At 42.8% G+C, this 15,306-nt stretch overlaps 1 protein-coding gene across 1 annotated transcript; it reads right to left on the bottom strand.

Moving 5' to 3' along the window:
* Positions 1 to 691: 691 nt before the first annotated feature.
* Positions 692 to 1,124, bottom strand: LOC133774397 (anaphase-promoting complex subunit 15-like). The gene has a single exon (XM_062212048.1). It carries the CDS (start codon positions 1,072 to 1,074, stop codon positions 712 to 714), a length of 363 nt encoding a protein of 120 aa, XP_062068032.1. The 5' UTR covers positions 1,075 to 1,124; the 3' UTR covers positions 692 to 711.
* Between the last annotated feature and the right edge of the window lie 14,182 nt (positions 1,125 to 15,306).

Below are 15,306 nucleotides of genomic sequence, written 5' to 3'. Positions count from 1 at the left end.
AGCAGGTGCACTTCCATTCCTTGGCATGGGTGACACCTGTCTAACTGCTTGCCCTGAATTCTCACACTGAACCCACAGAATCCTAGAACCCTTCAGGGTAGGCAAGGTGAAAGTTCATTACCACATTCTCATACCATTCATTCAGCTTTGTCCTCACTAGCGCTCTTCTCTGGAGATCGGAAATCCAAAATGTGTTTTCAGTGCTTAAAAATTATGAAGAGTTCAAGACTGGAGTAATTGAACAATGAAAAGTTTTTTTCACACAGTAACTGCCCATTAAAGTACAATCGCATTAAAGGCATGTAATAATAAATGAGAAATAGATAGATATTAAAAGACCAGATGTATCTTTGGACTGATAATAGCTGTGAGGTATTAGTGGCTATCTACGGGTGTGTTATTGTCCTAACGTATTTGTTTTTGTTGTTGTTGTTGTTGTTTTTTGTTTGTTTGTTTTTGACCAGCCCTGGTAGCCAAAGGGTAAAGTACTGGCCAAGAAGGTAGGGTGGGCTCAGGCCCTGGGGATTCAAGAGCAGACTCATGGCCTGGGAGAGGCCAAGGAGACCAGGTCCGGGCAGCAGCTGAGGAAGTGCTCTCAGGCACTGGGCCACCAGCTGGTTCTGCAGGCTGGGGGCTTGGGGCTGGGAATTGGGGGTGCAAGGTAGGTTGGGTTGGCCTGGAATCTCCCTGAGGCCACCCTGCCTTGTCTACCTAGATCATCCACTGGTCCTGATCCTGTTCGTTGCCTTCCATGTCCACCTCATTGACCTCTCCACCATCAGGTGACTCGTTGTAGTCATTCATCTCGTCCATGTTCTGCATGTCCTCGTCATCCTCTGAGCCCTCTTCACTGTCCTCGTCGTTTTCATCATCTTCTTCCTCATCATCACAGTGCTCTGAGGCTGGCTTGCCGACAGGTACCAGATTGTTGTCTTTCTCTGCGATGCTTTGGAGCCATGCCTGCTGCTGCTGTTCCTGCTGTTGCAGCTCTGTCTCCTCCACACAGGGTCGATCCAGATTAAACCACAGTGTCTCAGTCACACGAGGGAAGAGGGAAGAGAACAAGGTGGACATGGCTCCTAGACGCGCCGGGAAGCGGCAGCCAGCGGCGACCCGCAAGCGCTTCACCCAGCTTGAGCGGAAGGACCCGCCAGAATCCGGGACCCACCGTCCTAACGTATTTGAAGGGAGAGGGGCCAATACTGCCAAACCAATTTGCTGTAGCTCTGTGTGAGTGAAGCCAGCTGAGTCCCTAGCACACTGTTTGTCTCTTTTTTCTTTTTAATTTTTATTTATTTATTTGAGAGGCAAAGAGGCAGAGAAAGACACAGACAGAGCTTCATTCTACGTGTTCACTTCCCAAAGGCATGTGATAGCCAGGACTTAAGACAGGAACCAGGAACTCAATCCAGGTCTCCCACGTAGTGGGCTGGAACACAATTACCTGAGCCATCACTGCATGAGAAGAGTTCAGAGGTGGAGCCTGGGATCAAGAGCAGGTGCTCCAGTGTAGGATGTGCTGTTTTACCTGCTAGGCCACATGCCCACCCCCACCCGTCTTTTCTGTCTTCTGCGGATTTCTGAAGGAGTTGACGTTGCCTCTAAGGTAGATCACAGCACGGGCATTGGGGACATCAGAGCCGCTCATGTCACTGCTCAGTTCAGTCTTGGTTTCATAGATGGGACACCATGTGTCGAGAAAAAACCACAGACAGGCATGAGAAGAGAGATTTCTACAAAATATCTACGCAGAACTGTTAAGACCATCAAAACCAGGGAAGTCTGAGAAGCTGTCACAGCACAGAGGATCCTAAGGAGCATAAATGACTAAACGTGATGGGGTACTCGGGAAAGGCCAAGGGACAGAAACAGAGCATCAGGTAAAAATTAAGGAAATATGAATACATTCTGGATTTTAGATAAAATAGTGTATCAGTGTTGGTTCACTACTTGGACAGGGGTTTGTTGTATTAGGATAGCACTTGGGATATCTGCGTCTTACACTGAGTCCTGACTGCCCTCAATCCCAGCTTCCCGTTGAAGCACACCCTTGGAGATAACCGGAGATAACTTGGGTGACTGCGTTCCTGCCACACACGTGGAAGACCTAGATGCGGTTCCTAGCTCTCAGCTTCAGACTAATCCTGCCTGGGATATGTTGGGCATCTGGGGAATAAACCAACAGATGAGCAATCTCTTTGTCTCTTTGTGTCTCTCAAATAAATAATAAAAATAAATGAATAAATACTCTTCTCATCCATGCTGTTTGTCTGACATGAGGTAAGCATTCAGTTAATAAAAATTCTCTTCTTGTCCATGCATAATGTCTAATACATGACAGACATTAAGTTAATATCTATTCTCTTTTCAGCCCTTTATTTCTAATGAAAGATTAGTGATGCTGTTTTTCCTTCTTTCTATCATAAGAATTTGATCAACCATTACAAATACTTTTAGCCATGCTCAACATCAATTTTCCCATATTTATATAAGATAAATTCTCAAATATTTAATCCTCATTTGTTGTTAATTATCTGAACCATCTACACACAAAGCCAGAAGCCCTAAAGATTTAATTTTAAAGATATAAAAGAACTTGGCTGACATAGCTTTTCGTTAATGCTTTGAAAAAAGGTGGAACTTTACATAGCCATATGTTTAAAAAAGGAAAATATTCTACATAAATGAGTTCATCTGTCACCTTTACCATTTATCTGTAGTAGGAAGATTATGGAGTAGATAATGGAGGGAAGCACACTTTTCTGATAATCTGTGCCTCCCCCTGGAGGGGCCTGGGTTCAGGTAGAAGCTTACAAACTTACAAACTTACAAGCTAATGAACTTGTAAGAACTATTAGATGTGGGCTGGCATCATGAAGCAGTAGATTAATCCTCCACCTGCAGTGCCAGCATCCTATATGGGCACTGGTTCTAGTCCTGGCTGCCCCTCTTCTCAACCAGCTCTCTGCTGTGGCCTGGGAAAGCAGTGGAGGATGGCCCAGATCCTGCACCCATGTGGGAGACCGGGAAGAAGCACCTGGCTTCTGGCTTCAGATTGGCGCAGCTCCGACCATTGTGGTCATTTGGGAAGTGAACCAGTGGACGGAAGACCTCTCTCTCTGTCTCTCCCACTGTCTGTAACTCTAGCTCTCAAATAAATAAATAAAATATTTTTAAAAAGTAAAAAAAAAGAACTACTAGATGTGGATCCCATGCTTGACAGCAGAGGTAGAGGCAAACAATAGTGCCAGTGATTAAGCGGTTCTCAGTCTGGTCTAACAGAGTCCACTTGGTAAGATCTGACCCTAAGCCAGGGTCAGGAAATCACGCAGCCTGTGCAGTTCTGCTGAGTGCGAAGGCTGTCTGGAGGGAACGGATCCCACGTAGAAGGATGCAGGTCCCAAACAGCCACTGACTGCAAACTGATGCCAAGACCAGGTGTGGGAAGTCAATGCAAGGCCAGCAGACACAGCAACAGAGCCGAAGTGAGCAGAACTGCTCAGCTCGGGGGTCAAAAGCTGGGTTTCTGTGCAGCCCCCATGGTAGACAGAGTTTTGTGACTGCAGGTGGAGAAGTGGGCTCATCAGAAGTGGGATTTGAAGACTCCTGATAAAGTTCAGGCCACATGATGAGTAATGAAATAAGGTAGTGACTGAAAGAATAAAAGCAAAGCAAAATGTGTAGGTACTAGTGAGCTGTGGAGTGTGCAGCCTTGGACAAATTCCAGGGTTCTGGCTCTGATCACTGATGCTGTTACAGTGGAATCAACACAGGAAAAGGAACAGGGATGGAGAGAATGGCCTCAAATAAGAAAACGCTGAGGTTAAAAATCCTATGGGATGCCCAAGCCACTAATGAACATAAGCCCAAGCAGTGCCCCCCAACTAGAAGGAGATAGCTACAGTACCAGAACCCATCAGGATGGGGTGGGGAGTGGGGAAGCTCTCAAGGGGCACTGCAAGTGAGAAGCTTATTTATCATGTGATTTTTTTCTGACTGAAATGAATTTCAATAAAATGGGAGCATACTTCAAAATTTTTGTAGAAAGTTTATTTAAAAGATAAGCTTGGGCATAAAAAAATTGAAATGCATGCATACAAGGAGTCTTCAAGAAGTTCATGCAAAACACCTATCATAAAAAAAACTACACGTGGCTTCCAAAAATTTTTGCAATAAAATAAACTTTTCATTTAATTCAATTTTCCATGAGATTCTTGAAGTACCATCATATTAGATGTGAAAATGAACACAAAGTAGATTGAGAAAGCAATCTTAAGGAAAAGGCTAAGAAACAGGAATGTAGGGGTAGGAATCGGTTCATTTGGAAAGTACAATAGGTGAAAAGTGGGAAAAAAATCACTGCTTTGTGTCTTTGGCCTGATGTTTTGTCATGCATTTGATAATGCATAGGACTGGTTTTCTGAGAATTTGCTTTGAACCACAGTGAAGCTCTGATGAAGAAACAAGACTGAGCAGGTGCCAGTACGACCGGATTCTTCCTGTGTACCCTGGGCAGTCCTCTCCTTGGATGCTGTCAGGTATTGCGCATAGACACAGAACAGAAGTTTCTGTTCTGAAAATCTTTGCCACATATGGAGTTGGGAGTAGTTTCTCAGGGTGAATTAACATTGATTACAAGCAGGAACTCCACACCATACAACCCACTCTCAGTGACACAAAACTAAGAATACATCAGCACGATAAAGCATCATGCTGGCTTATATGCCAGATACCTTTAAAAAGTATGTATCTACCACTCATGTGTGTGTTAATGCATTTGTGTCTACTAGGATATTTTTTACCCCAAAATAACAGTGGTTTTTTAAGAACAGAATTCATTTATTTTGAGTTTTAAAGAAGGCTGGAGGGAAGCAGTCAGGTGTTGTGCCCTGTGGCTGCTGGGGCCCTCGTCCCATTCCTGGATTGACTCCATCATTCCTCACCCTGTGATGTCCACTTCTATACCTCTGGGGATCCAATCCGCTCACACACATTCCAGCCAGATGGATGGAGGCAATATATCAGTCTGAACTAGACAGGAGCCTTTCTCTTCCACCCACTGGTCATGTCCTAGCCACATGGCCAGGACCAGCTGCAAGAGAGACTGGGAAACCCAGTCCTTCTAAATGGCCACGCACCAAAATAAAAATAAAAGATCTTATACCAGGGAGAAATGAGGATCGTGCATACTAGGGGCATAATCAGTATCTACCATGCTATGTCCTTTGAGATTGAGAGGGTCGGGTTTGAGAAAGCATAGGGATGTGTGTGTGTGTCTGTGTGTGTGTCTATTCCATCAAAATATCACAGATTCAGCCCCTACAATGTGCAAGGCAATGAAGAAATAGCAATGAACAAAAACAAACAAACAAACAAACAAACGCTTTGTCCTCAAAAAGCTTAAATTCAAAGATTAGGCCTACTTTGGATTGGAACTGAGCCCAAGTAAGCACCAACCATTTGCTTTTCAGATCGACCTAAGTGCCTTGACTGGACAATCTCAGAACCAACCAGAGCTTTCCCTGTAACACAAGTTTCATGAGCAGAAGAACAATACTCTTCCTAAAAAATGTGAAGACTGATCTCAGCACAGAATGCCCTCAAATCATGCATCTGTTAAAACTTTTAGCAACAGAACAATGGGACAGCAGGTGTAAGGTTTGAGATTTTTCTTTGTTTCTTCTTACCATGAAGCTAGAATTAGCATGCACCTTGTGGCTCTCCTTGATGTTGTGTGCCGTGAAATGATAACATGGTGTGAATGGTCTCTGTGGACTGTCCCTGGAACACAGAGTCGTCATTTTGTGCTGCTTATTAGCTCATGATGGGCAGGGTGTGATGTGATTCTGTGCCACACTAGAAAGAAGGAGGAGGGTTCACACTCCAGAGAACATGTCAGGATCCCATATGTCCCTCTTGTATCTCTGTTTACAAGTCCTTCAACTGTCCAGTCTTAGGAAACCTTGTACTGCATTGGCTATATCTTTGTGAGCCAATTAAGGACAATTATTTGAACTACAATTTTGTTACCTATAATGGAAAAGGGAAAATTAACATTACTTCCCTCACAGTACTGCTTTGAAAATGATTAAGGTCATAAACACATATATATGTGTGTATATATATACACACATACACGTAATTTTTAATCTGTAAAACACTAATAAAATATCAGGAGTATATTAATATTATTGACAAAATGCAAATTCCTCAAGAAAGACTACTAAATAGCCTATGATATTTTATAATTTCACTGTGTATTATGATTTATGTTATCTTTCAGAAAAGACCATCTTGAAATTTCTTATTTGCAGTAGGCACTTACATAAGCTTAACTGACCTTTTCCCAAAACTTGACAATTAGCAATGAAATGAGATATGTCCTGTGAGGAGAACACACGGTGTACTTTACTGCCTTAATAAGACAAACAGGAAACCCAATACCAGATAGAATGCCGTGAAGGCAATTAAACTTGCGAGGATGACAGTCCAACCTTCACTAAGCAAACAGCCATCCTTGGAACAAGCAGTATTTTGATTCACCATGAATCCATTGTTTTCACCAGTGAAAGAGCTGACATTGTTTTCACTGGATAAATGTCAAATTTCTCAAAAAATTATTTTGATTTAAGCTTTCCAACATCATCATGTTGGACTCATCCTTAACACTTATGGAGATTTTGAAGCACTTTTGTGTTTTCATGGCTGGAGATGGATCCACCCACCACATGAAGGGTGAGATGGAGAAATGGAATGGGAAGGGTGATGGATGGGCATTGGGTAGAATGCCCAGAAGAGACTGGGAAAAAAACAAGGGGTAACCATACAAAGTTGTTTGGACTTGGAGAAACAATTATTCTAATCTGCCTTTACAAGAAACAGTATTGGCCATTACTGGTTGCTTGTTTTGATGTTTTCTTTTAAAAGAATGCCATCATTATTGAGACCAAGAGAGCTCATGAACACCCATGTAAGATCTAAGAGTTGTTTTGAAAGAGAGAAGGAACTGGAGCCAACATTGTGGCAAAGCAGGTTAAGCCGCCACCTGTGGTACTGGCATCACATACAACTGCTGGCTTGAGTCCTGGCTGCCCCACTTTCAGTCCAGCTCCCTGCTAATGTGCCTGGAAAAGCAGTAGAAGATGGCCCAAATGCCTAGGTCCCTGCTACCCATGTGGGACACCAGGATGGAATTCCAGGCTCCTGGCTTCAGCCTGGCCCACCCCTGGCTGTTGTGGCCATTTGAGGATGTACCAGCAGATAGAAGATCTCTTTCTCTCAGTCATTCTGTCTTTCAAATAAATTAAATAAAGATATATACATATACATACACACATACATATATATATTCAGAGAGAGAGAGAGAATTTAGAAATGTCTGTTCTGAACAGTGCTGGACAGGGATATACTGAGAACCTTTGACTCTAGAACCACAGGAAAAGTGTCCCACAGAGATAAATGAGATCTTGAGAGACAGCAGTCGGACATTCAGACATCCCGCAGGTGCCGGGCAACTGTCTGAGAATGTGGACGGGCGATCCTTCTGAACCATGGGTAGGAATCCCCCCAAGAATGCCCAGCTGTCTCCTGGTAGCCCAGCACTCTGGAGGGAGACCCTGAAGGCCCCAGGGCTGCTTGCAGCTTGGTGCTACGTGGCTCTCCCAAGGTGGGTCTGCTGGAAGAGCCCCTCAGTCTCCCCCTAGCTGTGATCTCACCCCTCCTGGCTCCAGAACCACCCTCCGAAGATATGGAGAAGACCTCGCACCGGTGACTTTGACCCTGGAGCACAACTCAAGGGAACGATGGCTTCGCACTACAGAATCGGATTTCTGCATCTGGTGGAGATGATTCTTGGATTATAATGGTCTGAAGCTAAAGAGCTCCTGGTGCAGGACACATTGTTACCAATGAGTAAAATGATGCCCAGGGAAAAGTCAATTTAAAATGAATTGTCCTTACTGTTAGATGTGCCTGGAAAAGGCAGTGGGAGGTGGGCGGGTAGAGGACTGCAGACGCTGAGCGTTCCAATGCTTTGGCAATGCCTTTCGTGTTAATTGCAAAGGGAAATGAAAAACTGTCCTGGGTTTTCCTGCTAAGCCTCCAACGGAACTCCTTCCCTCCTGGACCATACGGCTCTTCTGTTATCATCATCCAAGGTGTCTGCTGTGTTTCACTTTCCATTGCTAGGAATTCCTCCAGTGAAACGTGACCCCTGTTCACCATTTCCTGTCTCAGGAAAAGCTAATGATGGAGCCCCGCCCACCCAAGAGATATCACACACCTGGCACTAAGACGTTCATCTTCTGTGTGTTTGTTGAAAAGGTGGAAGGAATTAAGACAAAAAGAGCAGCTATTCATGCAATTTAAAAAAATGAATTTAATCTGATTTTTATTACATAAAGCCAGACCTTGAAATTCGCAACTACGTGTAGAATTAAGGTACCCCACCAAACGCTGCTATCAATATTTTAAGATTTGAAAGTTTCTGTACCTTATTGATTCATATTGTGAGGAGGGGGAGCGTGATGAAATGCAGGAAAGTAAGGAGGGGGCGAGGAAGGACCAAATGGCGGTGAAGTCTGGCCTTATGGGGATACCTGGGCTTTTAAAGATTTCTCCATGTGACTTTTTATCATTTTATCAAGTTACTGCCCAGCAGTGCACAAAGTGAGGACAACCCTCAAGTGTTGAGGGTGCTGAAGGCTACAGAGGCTTGGGGACTCCAGGGAGCAGGAAAGCCCGAGGAAGCTGCCTGCAGGAGCTTGGGGGCAAGGCCTGTTCTCCCCCTGCTCATCCGGACTGTGCTGCCTTAATGAAGAGCGACTTGTTTTGGCCTAAAGTATTGATTTTCCATCATCTATTTTTATCAAGCACCCTTTTGAAAATAATTGCTGCAGGCAACTGCCACAGAAACAGCCCATGTGACTTAACAGCCAGGGCAATTTTTTCCTTTCACATTCAGTGTAATAGGAGGACTTGAGCCAATCTCGTCTCTTCTGAGTCTAACGTTTCACTCCCATGGTAGCAAGCTCTAGATTAGCATTACGTGCAATTGATACGAAACGTAGATGTCACCATTCATTTCAGGATCTTAACTCTTCTCTTTGGCTCTCCCTCCATCCCTCCCCTGTGGCAGTTCACCAGCAGAGGCCCAGCAGAGAAGCAGATAACCAACAGTCTGCTGGCTGAGGTGGAGGCATGTGTGCTGCAGCGGGGAAGAGGTGGGAAGTGACCTTCCTTGGCCCACATCCGCTCTCACGGACACAGACATTGACGGAGATCAGACTTCATAGAGACCGGTGGGGCGGTGCCACGTGCTAGCACTCCACTGCTTTCTATTGCTCTGGTGAACGCATACTGTACAGAAGAAGGAAATCAAAGATAATGACGATCATTTCCCAGTTGCTTTAGATCCACATACTCACGGTGCAAGAACAGGAAAATGGGTAACAAGATGAATATCATTTTTGATCTGCTAAGAGGGTGATTAAATTATATTATATAATGCCACAAGAAAGACAACATTGTAGACTGAATGTCAGGAAATGGTTCTCAATAATAGGAAATATTTGATTAATACGAAGGCTCTCAGGAGGATGACTAGAAAGTTATATCCCTCAGAGAATTCCCAATTAGATCTAAGTCAGAAACATGGGAGCTGGGCTTTTGTTTGTGCCAGCACATCTCTTGGGCTTCCTCGGCCAGACCACCCAGTATGTTAGTGAGGGCATTTTGTTTCCACTGTGCAGGACGCTGTGTAGTAAGCAGGTGCCTGATGGAAGTGTTCTTCCAATGCTAATGGCACTTGCAGTCTGATGTGTGGCCTGTGTGTCTGGCTCTTCTCACTTGGTATAAGTTTTGTGACGTTCATGCATGTTATAGCATGCGTGAGTAACCTGGCTCTCTTTTATTATGGAAAATTATTCCAACACATGGATCAACTACACTTCATTTATCCATTTCACTAGTTGATGGATTTTTCTACATTTTTCTTGTCGTAATATTCAACATTTTGTTTGTTGTAATATTCCTGAGGAAATTAACATGCAGGACTTTGTGTGAACGTGTTTTACTGCTGCTTGATTGATAAGAACTGGGTCATGTGGTCGTGCTTACCTGGGAATACAAACTGTTTTCCAAAGGGCTAAATTCTTTTACACTTCCATAACCAATGTACAAGAGTTTAATGGTAATGATTAGATAATAATTTATTTTCATTTTGTAGGTGATAAAAATCAAGATTTAGTGAAGTGACTAACCCTTCCATTTTCCAATTGTGCAAATGGTAGAGTTAAAAATTACACTTATAAAAAAAATTACACTTATATCTTTCTGATTCCAACTCTAAGCTTTTAGATGTAATAAAAACCAATGTCTTCAAAAAAAAAAAAAACCAATGTCTTCAAGATAACTATTAACTATTCTCTTGATGACAAAATTAGTGTTTCAAATTATCTGATTATCCAGATAAATTCTTAAATCAGATATGTATAAAATTGTTTCCAGTCTATTTTTCATTTAAAGAAAGAAGATGAGGGGGCCAGAATTGTGGTGCAGTGGGTAAAGCTGCTGCTTGCAATGTCAGCATCCCATATGGGTGCTAGTTTATGTAATGCCTGCTCCACTTCCGGTCCAGCCCCCTACTAATGGCCTGGGAAAAGCAGCAGAAGATGGCACAAGTGCTTGGGCCTCTGCCACCCACGTGGGAGACCCAGATGAAACACCTGGCTCTGAGCTTCAGGCTGTTGCATCCACCTGGGGAGTGAACCAATGGATGGAAGATCTGTCTCTCCTCTCTCTGTGTAACTATTTCTAAATAAATAAAATTCTTTTGAAAAGATAAAATTTTTTACTTTATTGACTCTAATGGTCATATAAAATTATACATATTTATAGGGTAGGATGTGATGGTTCTATATATGTATACATTGTGTAATGTTCAAATCAGGATAAACGTGGTTGTATCCTCATTTAGCATTTCTTGTGATGAAAATATTTAAAATACACTCTTCTAGTTTTTTCCTTAGAATACACAGTGCATCATCATGATCTATAATCACTCTACTGTGCACTACAACCCCAGATCTCCTTTCTCCTATCTAATGTGACTTAGTACCCACTGCTAACCCTTTCCCCATTCCTCAACCACCACTCTCCCCAGCTTCTCATGATCTCCATTCTCTCAACTCCAACAGAGTAACTTTTTCAGATACCACATATGAGTGAGAATGTATGATGCTTGTCTTTCTGTACCTGGCTCATTTCACTTCACTTAATGACCTCCAGGTCCATCCATGAAAATTAAGGAAAGGAGGAAAAAGAAAAAAACATGGGTGAAAAGAACCCATGTAATGAAGGCAAGTCAGATGTTTCTTCCCCAGAGCTGCTGGGTCTATTCTCTTGCTGAGCCCTCTACTCAAACTGTCACCCCCTCAGCTCCTCCTTGCATTTCAGGAACTCAGGTTTATCCCCCAGGACTTACCCCATGAGCAAGAGGTTGGCAGACTAACAAATCACCTGTCCACTGTTGAGGTGAGCAGGCTTTGAACTCTCCTAGAGATGTTCTGTGACCTAAGATCCAGTGAAGGCTGGCGCTGCGGCTCACTAGGCTAATCCTCCGCCTTACGGCGCTGGCACACCGGGTTCTAGTCCCGGTTGGGGCACCGGATTCTGTCCCGGTTGCCCCTCTTCCAGGCCAGCTCTCTGCTGTGGCCCGGGAGTGCAGTGGAGGATGGCCCAAGTGCTTGGGCCCTGCACCCCATGGGAGACCAGGAGGAAGCACCTGGCTCCTGCCTTCGGATCAGCGTGGTGCGCCGGCTGCGGCAGCCATTGGAGGGTGAACCAACGGCAAAAAGGAAGACCTTTCTCTCTGTCTCTCTCTCTCACTGTCCACTCTGCCTGTCAAAAAAAAAAAAAAAGACCCAGTGAAAACATACTCTATTCTCTACTTTGTACCACCCCTCCTCAAATGACTGCCCCATAGTGGTCATAGCCCAGTGCCATCTCACCCCACAGCAGCATGCCTGGCCACAGCAACACCATGGCAAGATCCAGAACACTCTCAAAGTGCTGCTACTGCTGTAATTCTGTGTATTCCAAGATGGACAAAAGATTGAGCACTTAGGTGACCAAGGCGTAGGTTTTTGTTCATTGCAGACAGTCATGTGGAAAGTTAACAGAGTGAAAGAAAGATCGTGAGACTGAACTTTCCAAGGGGACCATTATTCATTGTTATGGTTCTCGTGGCTTATTTAGAATCAGCCTTACCTTACCAAATAGACCCAAATTTCTCCCAAATGTCCTGATACTACCCCACCAAATCCCCCTTTAGCATCTACTGAAGAGATCAACTGATATATCAACTTTGCAATGGGTTCACATGAACTCAAATGGGAGTTTTACTTCATTTTTTAAAAGATTTATTTATCTGAAAGAGTTGGGGGGGGGGAGAAATAGAGAGAAAGAGATCTTCCATCCACTACTTCACTCCCCAAATGGCCCCAACAGCCAGGGATGGGCCAGGCCAAAGCCAGGAACCAGAAGCTTCTTCCAGGTCTCTCACATGGGTGCAGGGGCCCAAGAACTTGGGCCATCCTCCCCTGCTTTGTTAGGCACGTTAGTGGGGAGCTGGATCAGTAGCAGAGCAGTCAGGACTTAAATCAGCATCCATATGAGATGCCAGTGCCACAGGCCGTGCTTTTGCCTACTGTGCCATGGTGCTGGCCCTGGAGTTTCACTTTATATATTACACCAAATACGTAAAATTGTCACTTACTAGGGGAGAACAGGCAAATAGCAGTCATTTTGTATGATTTGACCTAAACACTGATCCTATCACCCCAACCCACACGTAATTCTGGGTCTAACACACTCACAATGCAGTACTACCCATGACTATAACATGCTGTGCTGATTTGGGTAACATAACAAAACACCTAAAATGGGAATTATGACAAGCCTCCTTCCAAAGAGCCAGAACACTTGGTACCTCAGATTAATCCATGCGTTGGATTATTGAATCTATAGGTTAAACAGCATTGCATACAGGGTTTCCACAAGATTTGCATAGCTGTAAGCAAGTTTAAAAGAATCTGCATGTGCAAATACATAGAGTGGCAGAATCAGACAGGTTTTCTAACAAGAATGTGGATCCTACATAATTTTTTTTTTCAAAATAATTAATTTTCTATGCCATTTCCATTTTAACACCAGGGTTTTTTTTTTTTTTCATTTCCAATTCTCTTTATATACAGAAGATCACTTCAGTATATAATTAGCAAAGACCTGATCAGTCTGCGCCCACACAGAAACGCAAAGTATAAAAATACTGTTTCAGTACCAGTCATAGCATCACTTGGCTTTAGACGACACATTAGGGACAAATCCCGCATGGGGTGTAAGTACACAGTGACTCCTGTTGCTGACTTAACAATTTGACACTCCTGTTCATGGCGTCAGTAATCTCCCTAGGCTCTAGTCATGAGTTGCCAGGGCTATGGAAGCCTTTAGAGTTCGCTGACTTTGATCTTATTCCGATAGGGTCATAGTCAAAGTGGTGGTTCTCTCCTCCCTTCGGAGAATGTGCTGTACATTGCTATTTAATGCTATAATTAGTAATCTAATGGTAGTTTTTTCACTTGATGTTGCTATATGGGCAAAATGTTGAAATCTTTACCTAATATATACTAAACTGATCTTCTGTATACAAAGAGAATTGAAAATGAATCTTTACATGAATGGAAGGGGAAAGGGAGCGGGAGGGGGGAGGGTTGCGGGCGGGAGGGAAGTTATGGGAGGGGGGAAGCCATTGTAACCCATAAGCTATACTTTGGAAATTTATATTCATTAAATAAAAGTTTAATAAAAAAAAAGAATGTGGATCATTTACTTAAACTCTCACAGCTGAACAAATACTTTTCAGCAAGTTTATTAAAAATATAGATTTTTTTTCTTTGAATCCCATGGAACTTTATCAAAAACATCAGATACCCTCAAGGAAAACCATGTGTGATGTAGAGGAGCTGAAAGGAAAGAGAATGACTTTCAGAAACATCTCCCATTTCTGTCTTTGCTCCTCAGAGGTTTAAAAAGAAAGAAAATGATGCTGAATAAACCAAGTGAACAGCCAGGAAGAAACCAGAGAAGGGAGCTGCAGATCCACTTCACATCTTTCTGCCAGTTTCCAAATTCCACTGGCGAGACAACGTGTCGCTGTCGAAAGGAACTTCCTGCAGCACTGCTGACTCCAGAATTATTCCGACAGTTTGTGCCTTGGCTCCTTCCAAAGCAAGTAGCTCATAGCTCACATTCTTGGGGCGGAATTTGAGGGAAATCTTTTCAGTCACCTACATTTTATTTGTATGGTGAATACCAACAACGGTTCCCTTAAAAGTTCTCATTTTGTTTTTTAAAAATGTATGTGTGTCTCTTGTTAAGAATTAAGCAATAAAAAGATACTTTTGTTAGAAAAGAATCTCAAAACAAAGCTTCAGGTATAATTCTATAATCACCATGCCACCGTTTATTTTCTTCATGGGTTTGGAGCTGGTGAAAATATTTATGTGAATAAAAATGATTCCTGTGGGAAAAAAGTTTTCAATTAGTACTCATCAAAATTAGCATAACTTTTAAAAGTTCATTTGAATTGACTTTTATATAAAATATTGAATTAATTAAGGATAATAAATGGAATAAGAAATATTAAAACATTTAAGAGGCTTTATGTGTGGTAGTTTTATAGGAAAATGTGTTGAATGAATGTGGTTTTTTTCTTCTATGTTCTAAAGTTATTGAATAATTTTTAAATTAAAAGAAACTCTGTGGGTATCATTTGGATGTCCAAGTTCTTCCCTTTTCAAAGCCCTCCCTCATAAGAAACAACACACTGGTATAGAAATAGAGTCAAAAGCTCAATTCGGAAGAGAATGATGTAAGAGGACTGGAAGAAGTTCAAGTCTGAAAACCTCCAGAGGAAGATCAGGAATTGAATGCAGTAGAATTCGAAGATGATGCCGCGAGTCATGCTTATGCCTAGACTTGGATTAGCTTACCATCCAAAGGTTACACCAGGACTCCCCAGAGCCTGAAAAATGTCAAAAATTACCAGTGCACTTACTGCCACTGCCACTGTGAGCAGCAACCACCTAGAATGATAATCCACAGAGGGCATCATTTCCTCATTAAGTAAAGAAACAAGAATATGTGTGCACATATACACACACAGAAACCTACCACTATGTCTACATATAAATGCACAAGCATGTTTAAACATAGGATCTTCCCCATACCTTGAGTGTGTTAGAACCA

Source organism: Lepus europaeus, chromosome 15 (assembly GCF_033115175.1).
Source record: "Lepus europaeus isolate LE1 chromosome 15, mLepTim1.pri, whole genome shotgun sequence".
Lineage (NCBI taxonomy): Eukaryota > Metazoa > Chordata > Mammalia > Lagomorpha > Leporidae > Lepus > Lepus europaeus.
The sequence above is the reverse complement of the archived record's forward strand: the minus strand, read 5'-3'. Positions and strand labels throughout refer to the sequence as shown.

Bases quoted from the DNA above. Each gene is read 5' to 3' on its own strand.
- LOC133774397 (XM_062212048.1), bottom strand. From the start codon at position 1,074: ATGTCCACCTTGTTCTCTTCCCTCTTCCCTCGTGTGACTGAGACACTG.